Source organism: Medicago truncatula, chromosome 4 (assembly GCF_003473485.1).
Source record: "Medicago truncatula cultivar Jemalong A17 chromosome 4, MtrunA17r5.0-ANR, whole genome shotgun sequence".
NCBI classification, from domain to species: Eukaryota; Viridiplantae; Streptophyta; class Magnoliopsida; order Fabales; family Fabaceae; genus Medicago; species Medicago truncatula.
This window is the reverse complement of record NC_053045.1, coordinates 60,067,687-60,083,092: the sequence shown is the minus strand read 5'-3', so window position 1 is coordinate 60,083,092 and position 15,406 is coordinate 60,067,687. Positions and strand designations below refer to the sequence as shown.

The window sequence follows — 15,406 nt, the reverse complement described above, 5'->3', positions numbered from 1 at the left end:
AAATATTATCTGACAACCGATTTAAAAATATTGTACAAGTCCGGAACAACAACTGTATGATGTTACATGACAACCACATCCCATCGGTTATCTCAAGTGCAACATTGATGCCGCAATATTTACAGTTGACCGAAAACTTAGCATGGGAATTTGTAAAACATTTTTACACATATGGTTTGGTTTAATTCAGTTCTAAAACCAAACAAAACAAAATTGAACCGCAATATAATGGGAGCAATGTTGCGGGATGAAGTCGGACAATTTGTAAGAGTAATGTCTGATGTTTACAAGGCATCTATGACATCAGTCGAGAGTAAAGTTTGGGGCCTACTTCAAGGCCTCAAATGGACCGCCTCTTTAGGATATCATCGTGTTGTTTTTGAAAATGATTGCAAGATGGTTGTTGATGATGTACATTCCAACAAATTGAATCGCATGAAAAATTGTTTAACGGTGCGAAATTGTAAGACCTTATTTAAAATTATAACAACTATGATGTTGTGTTTACTATAAGTCAAGCAAACATAAGTGCTCATGTTCTTGCATTGACAATTTTCTCTCATGCTTATCATAATACTTATTTTCGCAATTTCAAGTTGTGTTGCTACTATTTGATTAATAAAATGTCTTAAGTTTGCTTGTGTAAAAAAAAAAAACAAAATTGGTCCTGATAAAAAATGTCTTATTGTATGTTTATTCTTATATAATATTTCTACTATAGGGATAAAAATAGTAGCAAACAAAAGTGGTAAAATCATGTATATCCTTCCAAATTTGATTTAAAAATAGGTACCATAAGTGATGGTAGAAATTTTTTAAGGGACAAAAAATTGATGAAAAAATTTATAAGGACTAAAATTTGAAATTTAAAGATTTTATAGGGATCAAAAACATATTTAACCCTTTGAATTTTGAATGAAAGGATACAAAGTACTAAAAACAAACACATTGCACCCAAGTTCTTTGAAAAGCACATCCCTCATCTGCATTAGGGGGAGTGTCATCGTAGTAATTTTTATTTTTATTTTCATAAACGAAATTTGATAAATGAGCTCAAAGAAGGGCATGAACTATTAAGTAATGATAAACACACACCCAGCATGTTATCCTTTAATTGCTACATAATCAGGGGAAATACACCAAATAAAGATAACGTCTGTGTGTGATAATGATACATGATTTACAATCTTATTTTGTAGTGTGGTATATGACAAATAGAAGAAATGGCATCTAAACTCCAAACTTATTTTACAGAAGAATATCAACAAAGACTTATCATCGTATCAGACATTTTACGTTTAAGATGAACTAGAAAGCATAACATGCAAGGTGGAATTCACAAGGGCAGCCTTTCGGGTATCACATCCTTCCGTACCATTTAGGCAACAACAGGATAGGATGAACAAGTTGCAACACCTGAAATTAAACAAAAATGATTAACAAAAACAGGTAACTGCAAAATGATTGTTTTCAGCTCTATAAATTCAGAACAAACAACAGCTCTAGAAAGGCCATTTTTCACAAACGTGAAGGATTTGAAATTTGTATAATTGCTCCTCCATAACACAATCTAAAGGCTTTTGCCACAGTTACTTAATCACCAAGATCCAAGACAGAAAAGGACAATTGGGTGAGTTCACTTTAACAATTCTTTTAGAGTTAAGATCTGGGGATCCTTACCACACATATTCTTCCCCATTTCCATCTTGAAGTAGCCATGGTCACCCCATTCACCTCCCCATGAGTTTTTAATGAGCCAATATGGTACACCATCTTCAATTCCATACCCAACAGCAAGAACAGCATGATTCACATCCTGCCAGGCAAAATCAAATTTCGATAACTTCTCGGGAAGCATGTCATGATGGAGTTCCATAGATTCAACATAAACTATTTGTTAAATTAAACTTGTGCTAAGCATTTTGTTCTAAAAATTGAAGAATTAAAACACTAGATTGAGGAGGATCAGGCAATATCTTGCTATTGCAGAACACTCACCATGGGTGTGCTGCCACAAGTTGTACTAGTGTAAACTCCTTTCTTGTATAACCTGAAGTCATCAACCACCTGAAATGCCACACTAACGGGCCGAGCAAAAGCAACTGCATGTTTCAATTCATCCTCAGCACCCTATTACCCAAAACAAAATTAAAAACAAAATTAGAAAATCTTATATTGATGAAGTCGAGGTTTGAGTGATTTGATTCTGCCATGTCTCTCAGAGAAACTACAAGGAGACATTACAATATCCATACGAGCACATAATGTGAATAGAGAAAACAGAAAGAATCTGTAAATGAGCATTGTGCTCTTTCTGGAATCACTTTCAACCAACTAACAGTAATATAAACTCAGCAACAGCTTAACCAACTCAAGAAATTAACTTAGCCATCGTTAGCTAGAGTACAGTTAGTTAACAAATACATCATGCGGTAAATTAACAAGCAAACATATGATTACCAGGGTGATATTGACAGAGCCAAGGACTTGAACGGCAACGTTTTCAGATGTAAATTTGCAGAGACCATTTTGTCCAGTGTAGGGATATGCTTCCTCTGTCTCAAGGCCACCATTGTATTTAATGTATTCAAAGGCTTGGGATGGCAACCCACCATTGCAGCCAAAGTTATTGTAAGCACCAGCACAGTCTACTAGCTGCTGCTCAGAAAGAGAGATATTCTTTCCGAAGGCCTGTGCGTAAGCTGACTCCAAAGCTCCAGTTGTGCTGCAGATGACAGTGTCATTGTTACAGACATGGTAAAGTGCAACTTCATACAAAGGGTTGAATTTCAAATGCATTAATTTGAGAAAGTGGTGAAATTTTTGCACTTGGTTACAAATAAATTAGGACTTAGGGGCAAGACTTTGATTGTTTACTGATTTCAGAAAGTGATACACACATACTTGTTGTTATTACTTCCATTCCATAAAATTATCGGACAGTTTAGAAAAACTACAAACTTCCATTCCATAAAATTATTGGACAGTTTAGCAAAGACTACAATTGAGACGACATTTTTTTTGAAGAAGCTAAATTAGCCCACCCAAATTGACACCGGAGATAATCAAACCTGAGACCTCGAGGAGGAGCATACTCCCAAGTCCCAAGTCAATGCCACCAAGCACAATTGAGACGACATTAAATACAAAAAAAGTCAAATCTTAAAATGAAGATTGTTAAAAGAAAGTAAAAGAGCACTAAATCAAAGAACAAAAATGACAAGTTTGCTTATATAATTGCTCAAAGAAAAAGTTGGCTTATAAACCAAAGGATAGGGTTTCAAGAGGTTAAGATGGCAACTCCAAAACTCATACTTTAAAATTTTCAAATAGATGTTTTATTCGTTCCAAAATAGTTCCTCAGTCAGAGAGCAACCTGAATGTCCAGCATGATCCGCAGTGGCCTTGATCCTTAACTTCACTGACTATACCTTCTTTCCTCCAGTCTTTCTGCACACAAGAAGAAAAGGAAAACACAAATTCATACAAAGCTCCTCAGAATGCAATTTACTTATTTCACAAACAAATATAAACAAGAGCTCTAAGTCACAGTCTAATAGTAATTGGGGAAAGCAATATAAAATTCAGTTGAAGAATGACAAGAAATTAATGCTAACATACGCGGACACCAGACCCAATAAGAAAATGGAATAACTGAGTATAACCAAGTGTGAAGTTGTAAACATGTATCAAACACCCGTAATCATTTAATCTGAAGTGCGGATCCTATTTAGGCCTCGTTTGAATAAACAATTTAATCTACAGCTTAAAACATAAGTTATTTCTATAACATAAGGTAAAATGAAGTTAAATTGTTTCCATATAAACTACTATAAGCTATTTTCATAAGAAAATTTTGAGAGCGAGTGAAAACAATTTATGAACATGTCAATAGTTGTTTTCGTAAGTACTCTCAAACACTCTCACAATCTCTATAGCATAGACACTTATGGTGGAAGGTGTGTCCCGTGTCAAACACCGACATGATACCAACACACTTGATTACTACTCAAGTGTTTTTGTCAAGAAGTTTAAGTAGTAAGTCAATCAAAGTCCAAACTAGCTCATAATATGACTAACAACTTATATTGATTCACATTTACTTTCTTTAAATTCCTCGTCAGTATTTCATAGAATTAGAATTAGTAACAGTTGTTTTTGACATACCTCAGCGGGAAGAACAACATCGGTAATCCTATGGTTCCCCTTGAGAGTAGCAGAACAATTTTGAGCAGCACCGAGTCTATGACTTCTGAACTCCTCCCAAGTCCAATCAGCAAAATCTGCAACTCCAAAATTATTTACAATCAGAATTTGACTAAGAAATGAAAAAAGAAATTAAAGTCAAAGGCAAATCAAAAGCACATACGATTAACACCGAGAGTATAACCGAGGCGTTTCTTATTAGTAGATTTGATAAGTTGAAGATTTTCAGAGAAGATCTTAAATCTACGCTTCATTTCATCAACGGTATCGTATCTTTTGCCGTATCTGTTAGCAAAACGAGCGAAAGAGACAGCGTGGCGAGATTCTCCGATGACCTGAAGAAGCTGCTCCTCCATGTCGGAGACCATCCGAATAGGATTGGAGTCATGGAAGCTCAATCCGGCGGCGGCGGTGGCCACGCAGAAGAAAACGATAAGGAGCGTCCACTGTGCCATCTTTCACTCTCAACTAAAAACTCCGCTTCTACGGCTCTACTTTTTCTTCTTCGATGAGTATGATCTTGTTTTATACTATTACTGTTTCGATTTCTATTGGTTGGTTTTAGAAGATAATTATTGGTCATCATCGCAAATTTGAATGACCAAAATATCCTCCTCCAACTAGTAATGAATGTTGTGTTTTGTTTGTTGGAATTATTATTATTAGTACTTGGCACGTTTTTTTAGTGGTGGGCTTGTGGTCGAGGAGAGAACTTTGCATATTGTCTTTACGAATTGAGCAAAGTTCACGAGAACCTATTAGATATATTTGTTAAAGAAAAAACTATTTTGTATTAGATTCAGAAATATTTTATTTTTAAAAAAATTAAATTCATCATTTTTTAATACAATATTTTTATTTTTATCCTTTTGACCAATATTTAAGGGCTCTCTTTAACATTATGTAGACAAAAAAATCTATGTACTTATATTGTGGGTTAATTGAGTCAAAACACCACTACTCCAAAATATCCTTGATTTTTATACTTTTTTTTTCTTTCTATTTGTGGCTAAAAGTCGTGGATATTTATTTATATAAAGATCGTGGCTAAAAACTCATTATTTAGATCACAAAAACAAAAATCTCATTATTGATTTTTTAATATAAAACGCTATTTCATTCTCACGTGGTTTTTTATTTATACGTAAAATATTTTGAAATCGTTGTGCTTTTATTAGTTAATGATGACAATTAGGGTATCCATGGAAGAATGGTGGGTAATTTACACAACCAATATACATTAGCCACATAAGCACATTTTTAACTGATATCCATGAACTATCTTGACTCCATTAACAAATTGTTCATTTTCATTGATTGGTGGATAAATTACTCATCATTCTTCAAAAGTAATCTAGAAAAAATCTTAGTAATACAATGACAAAGATTATTTCACCAAAGAGACATGTTATACATCGTGATGAAATTTTACGCGAAATTTTCGCGAATGTTGTTTTGTATATATTTCTTTCTTCTACATAATAACTTTTTTGATCAATTTTTCTTTATATAGCTCCTAAGAAAAAAACAACACGTGCACAGGTGAAATATGTATCTCTATGCCTTACGTGGTTTCAAAAGCTTTAAAATATTATGTATTCTTTGCAGGTGATGACACATAGAGAATTTAGATTAACAAAATGGAAGTCAGTGCTTCAACGTATAAGTTTACAAGGCACATCCTCTAAAAAAAAAAGTTTACAGCTCTATTAGCAAGCAAAATTAAAAGTTTACAATGTTCGTGAAATATTTGGGATAGATTTTGTCGCAATATTAAGCATTTCTTTTCACGAAAAAAAGATTTAAAGGTAAGAGTTCACATGTGGTGCATCAATTCAAGTGGGATAAAGGAATCTATGTGTTACTACTATTAATTAAGTGAAGTCGATCTGCCCCTAACATGGATATTGGTTTTCAAAAGGAGAGATATGGTAGTAAAAAACCAGGTGATGTTATTTGTATAATCAATTTTTGTGATAGTAATCATGTTCTCATTCTTTAATGGTAAAAAATAATAGCGAAAAAAGTAAGAGAATTAGAATATGAGAAAAGGAGGTTGTTTAAAAATTATTTCAAAATAATTGTATAAATATTATTTTCGAGTTAAAATATTGTTTGGAAAAGAGACGAAATTCCATAAATGATTTAGAATTGAAATAATAAAAGAGTTGTGAGTTTATCAAATTTATCATTAATTAGTAGAAAAAAAAGAGTTAAATTACATCAGAAGTCCTTTAAGTTTGAAGTTTGTAATAGATTGGTCCTTAATTATTTTGGTTACACTTAAGTCCTTTAAGTTCGAGGTTTACAATAAATTGGTTCTTTAAGTTAATTTGGTTATACATAAGTCCTTTAAGTTTGTAAACATTTTCAATTTAGTCATTTTGTCACATCATCATTTTTGTAACGTCTCGTTAATAGAAGGACTAAATTGAAAACATTTACAAACTTAAAGGACTTATGTGTGACCAAAATAACTTAAAAGATCAATCTGCTACAAACTTAAAGATTTATATGTGACTAAAATAACTTAAAAGACATTAAAGACTTATCTGTTACAAACCTCAAACTTAAAGGACCCCTGAAATAATTTAACAAAAAAATAATAACAACCACCACATTTTGACTATTTTAGCGATTTTATCATATTAGTTGTGTTTTATTTAGCTCAATGCAAATGCTTTGTAAAAGTTCGATTCATATAAGACTTTGTTTGGGAGTTTTGAAAAGAGGGGAGAGGAAGAGAGGATTTATAAAAATTAAAAAAAAAAAAAACAAGGAAGGAAGAAATGGAAAGAAAGAATAAAGAGATACGAGAGTGAAAGACTTTTGGTAAGTTTTTCAAATTCAATCTATATAGTTATTATACATTCAAAGTTAAAAATACATTAATCATAATATTTATTTATCATTTTCTTAAAAATCAGAGCATAAATTTACTCCTCCTCTCCGAGCTAAGCAATAACAACAAAAGGTTATTCTCTTTTGCCTAACTGGAGGCTAACCAGCCTCTAGTTGGGTTGTGCAAGAAAGACGTTGGAAGCTTGTGGTATTATCCAGGTACATCCTATAATTGCTTAATCATACACACAACTGAACACATGGTCCTCCCATCAATACAGTTTGGGACTAGAACACATTAACGAATGAGTGTTCCCGTTAAAAAAAAAAGCAAGTTTTCTGAAAGAAAAAAAAAATGGGAGTAGAACCATTAGCGAATGAGTGTTCATATTTAAAAAAAAAAAAACAAAAACAGTTTTTTAGCCTCCTTGCATACATAGACCGAGATATTTGAGGTTTGATGATGGGCTTAATTACTCTTTTGGTTCCGTAATTTATTTTTTGGTTTCGTTTTGGTTCCTTAACTATTAAAAGTTTCGTTTTGGTCCTTTAACTTACCTCTTGGTTTCGTTTTGGTCCCTTAACTATTAAAAGTTTCGTTTTGGTCCCTTAACTTATTTTTTGGTTTCGTTTTGGTCCCTTAACTCTAATACATTCATCATAACATAAAGGACCAAAGTGGTTGACGGAGGAAGAGTTAAGGGACCAAAACGAAACCAAAAAGTAAGTTAATGGACCAAAACGAAACTTTTAATAGTTAAGGGACCAAAACGAAACCAAAAAGTTAAGGGACCAAAACGAAACTTTTAATAGTTAAGGGACCAAAACGAAACTAAAAAATAAATTAAGGGACCAAAAGAGTAATTAAGCCTTTGATGATGTAACCTGAAATCCTAGAGAAATAATATCTGTAAAGTTAAGTTATTAACTTTCCCAACTAGACAATTTTTGTACGCAATTTATTGCAAATCATAGAGGCTCCAAAATGGTGTATTTGTTCAACGTTAAGCATCGGACTATAAGCATGACTACCTTAACCTTGCCTAGAATGTATTGACATAAATTGTCCAAGAAGGAATAAAAAGATAGGGAGGGAGGGGGTGTCCCTATCTAAGCTCATATTTGTTTTATGTTATTTTTGTGAAATTGACATCCATCATCGTTTCACATGATGATAAATAGTATATTCATCTTCTTTTAGTAGATGGCAACGAAAGTTATTTATGTATTAGATGATTTCCCCGTATATTAATTCACATTAAACTTCAAGAGAATTGAATAATTCAATTGATTTAAGCTAAAAGTTAAAGATGAAAATTCTAAATTCGAGTAAATATTAATCTAATAACTAACTATATAGATCCATTTTTTTTTTGGGCTAAGTTTTATTGGTCATTTGTTTAATGAGCTAGTCCTAGTATGTTTTCACAAATAAAGAGAGTGAATACTTCTTTTATCTTTTTATTTAATATCACTTATTTCATGTTTTTACGGAGGTCCCTTATTTCCTGCTTCTGTCTAACGAAATTCTGGACCATAATTTTTTTTTTTAAGAAGTTAAATTAGTCCATTTAAATTGACACTGGAGAGAATTGAACCTGAGACCTCGAGGAGGGGCACACTCCTAGATCCCAAGTCAATACTACCAGGACAACCCAAGTGGGTTGGACCATAAAATTAATCTCACTTTGGAAATCCAAACAATAACAAAGCATGGTTAAATCATGTTTTCAGTTAGGCAACGTTTGTTTACCCTTCTCTCTGATGCGCAACCAAACATAGATATAAGGGTTAATTAAGTTTTTAGTCATTATAAATATTCACATTTTTGTTTTTAGTCCTTACAAAATAAAATCACACTTTTTAGTCTTGTGATATTTTTCTTAAGCATTTTAGGGACCAAAACAGTTGATGAAAATTTTTGACAGGGACTAAAAGTGCTGATGGAACATTTTATAGGGACTAAAAATGCTGATGAAAAATTTTATAAGGACTAAAAAATGTGATTTTATTTTGTAAGGACTAAAAACAAAACTGTGAATATTTATAGGGACTAAAAACTTAATTAACCCTAGATATAATTAAACTAGCAATGAGAATCACACGGTGAAATCCAATTTCACCTACGTTGCATCTCCATTTTATTTTAATTAAAATTTAAAAGTAAGATGTTCATTCATTCAATTTGATAGAGTACGATGAATATGAAAATAAAAAAAGAGTACGACGAATATAACACAAATTTCATGTAGCTAAAATTGAAAAGGATAATTTACAAACAAATCACAACATTCAAGTTAATAGCTTAAAACGATACCATAGAATGCCTACAAAAGTGACAAAACTAAACGGACTAGAGTAAAGGATGCCTCCGAATTTATAGCGTTGATCTTCAGGTCATCTTTGTTGAATATGCAATAAATCGAAATCGAACAAACATCGCAACTAGACAAACAGAAAAAGTAAAATATACCATACAGGACGGAAAACAAAACAACAAGAATCAGGTGACGAAATGAAAAAAAAAAATCTATATGAATAACACTTGTTTAGATAAAATAAAGGATAAAAACAATGAAGTTTTTCTTAACTAAAAGTAGGATCCCTCTTATGTTTGTGAATTGTTATCTATTGACGTTGCACCTCCATCAAACCCTAAATCACATGTTATCTCCTGACGTTACATCTCCATTAAACTTTAAATATCACATCACAATAACAATCATTACACGATAAATTTAAAACCAAACTAAGAATCAAACTCTAGAAGAAGCCTTCCAACCTCAAACGAGATAAAAGCATCAACACATGCATATTGAACTTGCTTGACTGTAAGCGGAAATCCACCCCAGTCACTCAAAGTAATTTTCTTTGGTTTTTCAATCTCCTTATCAAGAACACACAAAGCCAATGTTTTAAGCCCAGCAGATTTCATCGCTTTCTCTCCCAACTTCTCAGCGGCGAGGTAACGAAGATCCACAAAATTCACAACAAGCAAAGAAAAGTCTCTAAGAAGCTTGTCCATGTCCTCTCTGATCCCAACACCAACAAACTTGTTATTTTCGTTGCCCAGAAACGCAACAAGCGATTTCGGGACGAACGAGGCGTGTAGGATTTGGAAAACAAGGCATTCTCCGCCTATGTATAGTTGAAGGACAGCAGCTGGGGGAGACACACCAGAGTGGTTGATGAAGAGACACTCAACATCTAAGCCGACAAGGAAGCTATTGTTGTTTTCGTATGGTTTGATGCTTGAGAGCCATTTGTCCACCATGAAAGGTTTATTTGTGATCATTGTGTGAATGATGTCTGAGTGGAAGAAGACATCGTGCTTGTTGTGAGTTTTATTAGGGACAGCGTAATCGATTGTGGTGATGGACATCGTGGATTTTCAATGAATATTATTGAATTCTTGAGAGCTAAGTGATGTATAAAATAAAAAAACTAGGCTATTCAAATATATAGAAAGTGAATTCAACGAAAGGTGAAAAATAAATATAATGATTTGTTTCAAAAATAAAAGGATTTGGAAAATATATGGAAAAATATTAGAATTAATATAATAATTTGTTTCAAAAATAAAAAGATTTGGAAAATATATGAAAAAATATTAGAAATAGAATTTTGGCATACATGTTTTTTTTTTAATATAGATTTTCAGCATATATGTTGATACGTCATACAATCAAAATCTATAAAAAATATTCTAAATCTAAACAAACTTTCCATAAAAAAGTGAGTCAGTCAATCATTAGGAAAAAAGTTGGAAAGATAATTTGAGAAAAAAAAATTGCGATAATAAGCCCGTAGAAACTCGTTGATCTCATACATGCCTATTTTATCAATAGTCCGGAAATATTTTTAGTTTTTTTATAGGACATAATTTTTTTAGTGTATCTTATTTCCAATATGCATAAATTATCTTCAAACATTTTTTTTTTTTTAAGTTATGAGTCATACTACTATTTTTTTAAAGCTATATATGTTATAGATATTATAAGTGGATGTCCATATATCAATTGGATCAGGATTCTCAGCAGTCAATTAAATCCCACAGTCACGCTGTCAAGTTAATTTCAGTCATCATATTTAGTTAACGGATAAGATCTAGTTTTTCCAATTTTTCACTAAAAACACAGAACACGGGATAGTGGAATCTCACCCTTCCTTTTCCTCTCGTCAAGTTAACACCAGTCTCCGACGACGTTCGTTCTCGTCGTTCGAAGGTAGTGATTCCACTATAGAACACTAAAGATCTGGTAGTTTATTTTTATTTTTTTTATGCGTTTTTGCCCTCATTTTCTGAAGGTTGTGATTCTGATTGTGCCAGGTAAAAAGAACAGATCACAGAAATAGTTTGGATTTTAAGATTTTTGACTTGATGTGGTGGAAAAGATGGAAAAGAGTTTGCAGGCACAAATTCCTCAGCCATGGTATTCAACTTTGACATGCTTGCAACTCTTCCAAATCCCTCAAACCATGCTTGAAACTCTCATCCCCATTTTTACCATACCAGCATATGACCCATTTGATGAGTCTTGAATTGAAGTTAGGGTTACCATTTGGAACACTGTATTCTTGTTGATATGATCAATGTTGTTCAAATTCTCACCAGAAGAATCAACGAGTTTGATTTATGTCCTATATTCTCTTACTCATTATGAATTTCATTTTTTTATAGGACATAATTTTCTCGTGGGTCTCCTTGTTTAAGCTCATGTTTGTTTTATGTTATTTTTGTCAAACTATTGACATTGATCATCGTCACACATGAGAACAAATAGTATATTCAGTTTATTCTAGAAGATGGCAACGGAAATCATTAATGTATTAGACGATTCTCACATATACAAATCCACATTGAACCTAACCAATGATTAAGTAACTGGATTAAACTAAAGGTTAAAGTAGATGAAGGTCCATAATTCGAATAAATATCAATCTAACAACTAACTAACAACTATCATTTGCCACCAAAACAAATTCCATAATAACACCCAAAAATATCCACATTGAACCATCTAAATCAAAATAATCCTCGGCGTAACTTAGCTTGTGTTGCTCAGGCAAATTAGTTCTCGTATTATTTTTGGTAAAGATGTGAACTCTTTAATGAGACTATGAAAATTGTCAAGTGACAAGGCCCACCTAATAACGATGCTTCTTAGCTGTGTTTTTTTTCCTCCAAAGAAACGAAGCTTCTAACCTTCAGTCGTCATGGAACTATTGTTATGCACGTCCTTCACAACTTTTGACCATCAATAAAACGCGCTGTTTGGTGGAAGTGTCATTTGCATGCATGGAGAGATGAAAGAACTTCTACTTTACACTCGTAAATTGAGGTGTATTGGTACTTTTGCTTCATAAATTTATAAATTAATGATCAATTTTATGAAATAAATAGTTATTTATCGGCATTTATATTTTAAAAAATATGATTTCCGAAGAAAAACGCATCATTCATTGTTTATAAGAATCATAGTAATTTTTTTACATATTATCGTATAAAGTAATCAAAGTTCTCTATTATGAGCGATAAAAATTAAAAAAAAAAATATTTCTTTTACACTTGTGATGAATAAGATTTAATATTATAACTATAAATGATAAAAAATAATATTTTTCTTCAAAAAACAACTCATTTACATATAAAATTAAAGAATTGGTGTACCAGTACACTCAAATATGTTGGGTGTACCGTAGAATTTGCCGGGATGAAAACGGAAAATACTTGGATGATATTAGGGTGTCAATGTTAGGTGATATTGACCAATCACAATGTCACAAGTGTATAAAAGGATAAAAAAAATGTAAGTGAGAGAGAAGAAAACTATAATTTTTTGTCTTTTATACATTTGTAATATTGTGATTGACAAATATCACATAATATTTCCTTAAAAAAAAAAAATGTCACACGATATTAAATTCACCCGATGAAAGCATAGTAAACATACTAAAACATATTTTTTTGAGTATTTGTCTTTTTTTCTTTCTTGTTTTGTATTAAAGCATATCTCTATTTTATTTCATGTAAAAGGGGTTCTGAAGTAATTCAACCTAACATTGTAGTCTGATTTAAGTTGTGACAAAATTTTCTCTATTATATCATATGCATGTATTTTTTGTCAAAAGAAAATCATATGCATGTATTTTCCTATTTTGTCTTTGAAGTTACTACTGCTCTAGAATTTCCATCGGCATTACTTTAAATCTTCATCCAACATCGATATATTGATGTTAGCTTCCAAACGGTAATAGATCTCACGCCTAAGTAGATTCGTCACTGGTAAGTAGTGATCTTTACCTATTTAGAAGGTAACATATATCTTTTTACAATTTGAATTTTCCTCAATGTCATCATAGATAGATAATGGATGATTATATGGTGAAGTCTAGATTACTCTCTCTTGTTTACGAGGTATTTACCCTTTTAAGATATTAACCAATCAAAATGTAATATACAAATGTAACATTAAATGTCAAATAAATGAGTCAATTTTTCTATAAAAAAATCAATTTTAATAAGGTAACTTTTAATTTTAATTTAATTATATTTAGGTATACAATCTTAATTAATTTACACTATAGGTCTTGAAACAATTAAAATTTCACATCAAATTCAACACATCATATACGTTCATAAATTTTGTTACATTCCAAAACTAGAACACACATAACATGCAATTTCTTCTTCATTTTTCTTCCCATCTTGATCGTGCAATTATCTCGTTCCAGAATTGTCGTCGTTTCCAATTATCGTGAGAATCGTTGCCATCCGTTTGATTCCACACATCGTTAGATCGCCATTTTTTCCAAAAGCTATATCCACGAATTAACGCTCACCTTATAAAATTCAAGTTTGTATCAGCATTATTTATTATTTATTTATTTCACTTTGTCTTCTCTTCCATAGCTTTAACCGACCTCACACCGCGGTCACAATCTTAACAAATGTTCATTTCGACAACACGAAATTCATCAGGAACAGAAACAACATGAGAACACAATATAATGATTTGAATAAAACAAATTCCAAAAGTAAATTGAATAATCAATATTGTCCCAAAAATAAAATTAATAATCAACGCATTGAAGATTCATTTATCTTAATCAAACACAAAATATGTGTGATAAAATTCAATTTTTATAATCTCAAACAACTCAATCAAACACAAAACCCAAATAAAAATGGAAGCATCATTGGAATTCATGCCAAAGTTGAAAGTCACCACAGTCGCATTATAAGTGTGAAACGATTGCAATAAAGTCACGATAGTATTGAGAAAGAAAAGAAAATGAAAAATCAAATCAAGAAGAAAAATCAAGTCACGATACCTGATGTGATTATGGAAACAACACCGATTGTCACAATGTATGGAATCAAAAGGACGACAACGATTCTCACGATAATTGGAAACGACGACAATTCTGGAACGAGAGAATTGAACAATCAAGATGGGAAGAAGAATGAAGAAGAAATTGCATGTTATGTGTGTTCTAGGTTTTGGAATGGAACAAATTTTATGAACGTATGTGGGGTGTGTTTGGTAAAAATAAGCTGAAAGCTGAAAAACTAGCTTATAGCTGATATCTTATAACTGATAGCTTATAGCTGAAAAGATGGTTTATTAAAATTGAAGTGTTTGGTAAAATTAGCTATTAAAGTGGCTGATAAGTATAAAATGACATAAAAGGACATGTTTATATATATATATATATATATATATATATATATAGAGAGAGAGAGAGAGATTTTTTCTAATGTATTTGTTTTTTTAATATTTTAATTTATGGTTAACTATGTTTTGGATCTCAATAAATATTCAAACTTTTGGTTTTAGTCTCCAATAAGATTTCATCGACAATCTTGATCTCTGATTTTTTTTTTTTTTTGTGCAAAAGAGGGCAACAGCTCATTGATCTCTACTTTTATGAATCCAGAAAATAAGAGGAAGGTAGAAAAAAATGTAAGCAAGAATATATAAAATTTTACAACGTACCTTAGGCTAGTTATAGTTAAATATAAAATATTTCTTTTAAGAAATATATATAAAGCGTTCATTAAAAAATAAAATAAAGCATGACAGTTTTTTTTAAAGGAGAAAATGTGACAGTTTTATTAAAAAAAAAAAACTATGAACTTGACAGTTATTTTTTAAGCCATGAACATGTTGTTTTATTAAAAAATAATTAATTTAAATTAATAGGGTTAAAATTGGAAGAAAATATAAAAAAACTACCAACTATAAACTCAAAAGCTACTTGAAATAGCTTATCAAAAAACACTATAAGCTGGTGAGAAAAGCTTTTTACCAAACACATGTTATTATGACTCTGTTTTGTAAAAATAAGCTATAAG

General features: G+C 31.5%; 2 protein-coding genes across 2 annotated transcripts; both read right to left on the bottom strand.

Moving 5' to 3' along the window:
* Window positions 1–962: 962 nt before the first annotated feature.
* LOC25494167 (pro-cathepsin H-like) lies at window positions 963–4,729 on the bottom strand. Its single transcript, NM_001425036.1, has 7 exons — window positions 4,370–4,729; window positions 4,168–4,283; window positions 3,377–3,450; window positions 2,461–2,725; window positions 1,999–2,130; window positions 1,681–1,816; window positions 963–1,416 (listed from the first exon to the last, which is right to left on the bottom strand). The coding sequence occupies exons 1-7, from the start codon at window positions 4,659–4,661 to the stop codon at window positions 1,379–1,381; spliced, it is 1,053 nt and encodes a 350-aa protein (NP_001411965.1). The 5' UTR covers window positions 4,662–4,729; the 3' UTR covers window positions 963–1,378.
* Window positions 4,730–9,796: 5,067 nt separating this feature from the next.
* On the bottom strand, window positions 9,797–10,429 carry LOC112420964 (Werner Syndrome-like exonuclease). The gene has a single exon (XM_024780825.1). It carries the CDS (start codon window positions 10,427–10,429, stop codon window positions 9,797–9,799), a length of 633 nt encoding a protein of 210 aa, XP_024636593.1.
* Between the last annotated feature and the right edge of the window lie 4,977 nt (window positions 10,430–15,406).

Bases quoted from the DNA above. Each gene is read 5' to 3' on its own strand.
- LOC112420964 (XM_024780825.1), bottom strand. From the start codon at position 10,429: ATGTCCATCACCACAATCGATTACGCTGTCCCTAATAAAACTCACAAC.
- LOC25494167 (NM_001425036.1), bottom strand. From the start codon at position 4,661: ATGGCACAGTGGACGCTCCTTATCGTTTTCTTCTGCGTGGCCACCGCC. The intron at 1,817-1,998 runs GTGAGTGTTCTG...TTTGCCTGGCAG, and splicing joins CTTGTGGCAGCACACCCATG to GATGTGAATCATGCTGTTCT. The intron at 1,417-1,680 runs GTAAGGATCCCC...GTTTAATTTCAG, and splicing joins AATGGGGAAGAATATGTGTG to GTGTTGCAACTTGTTCATCC.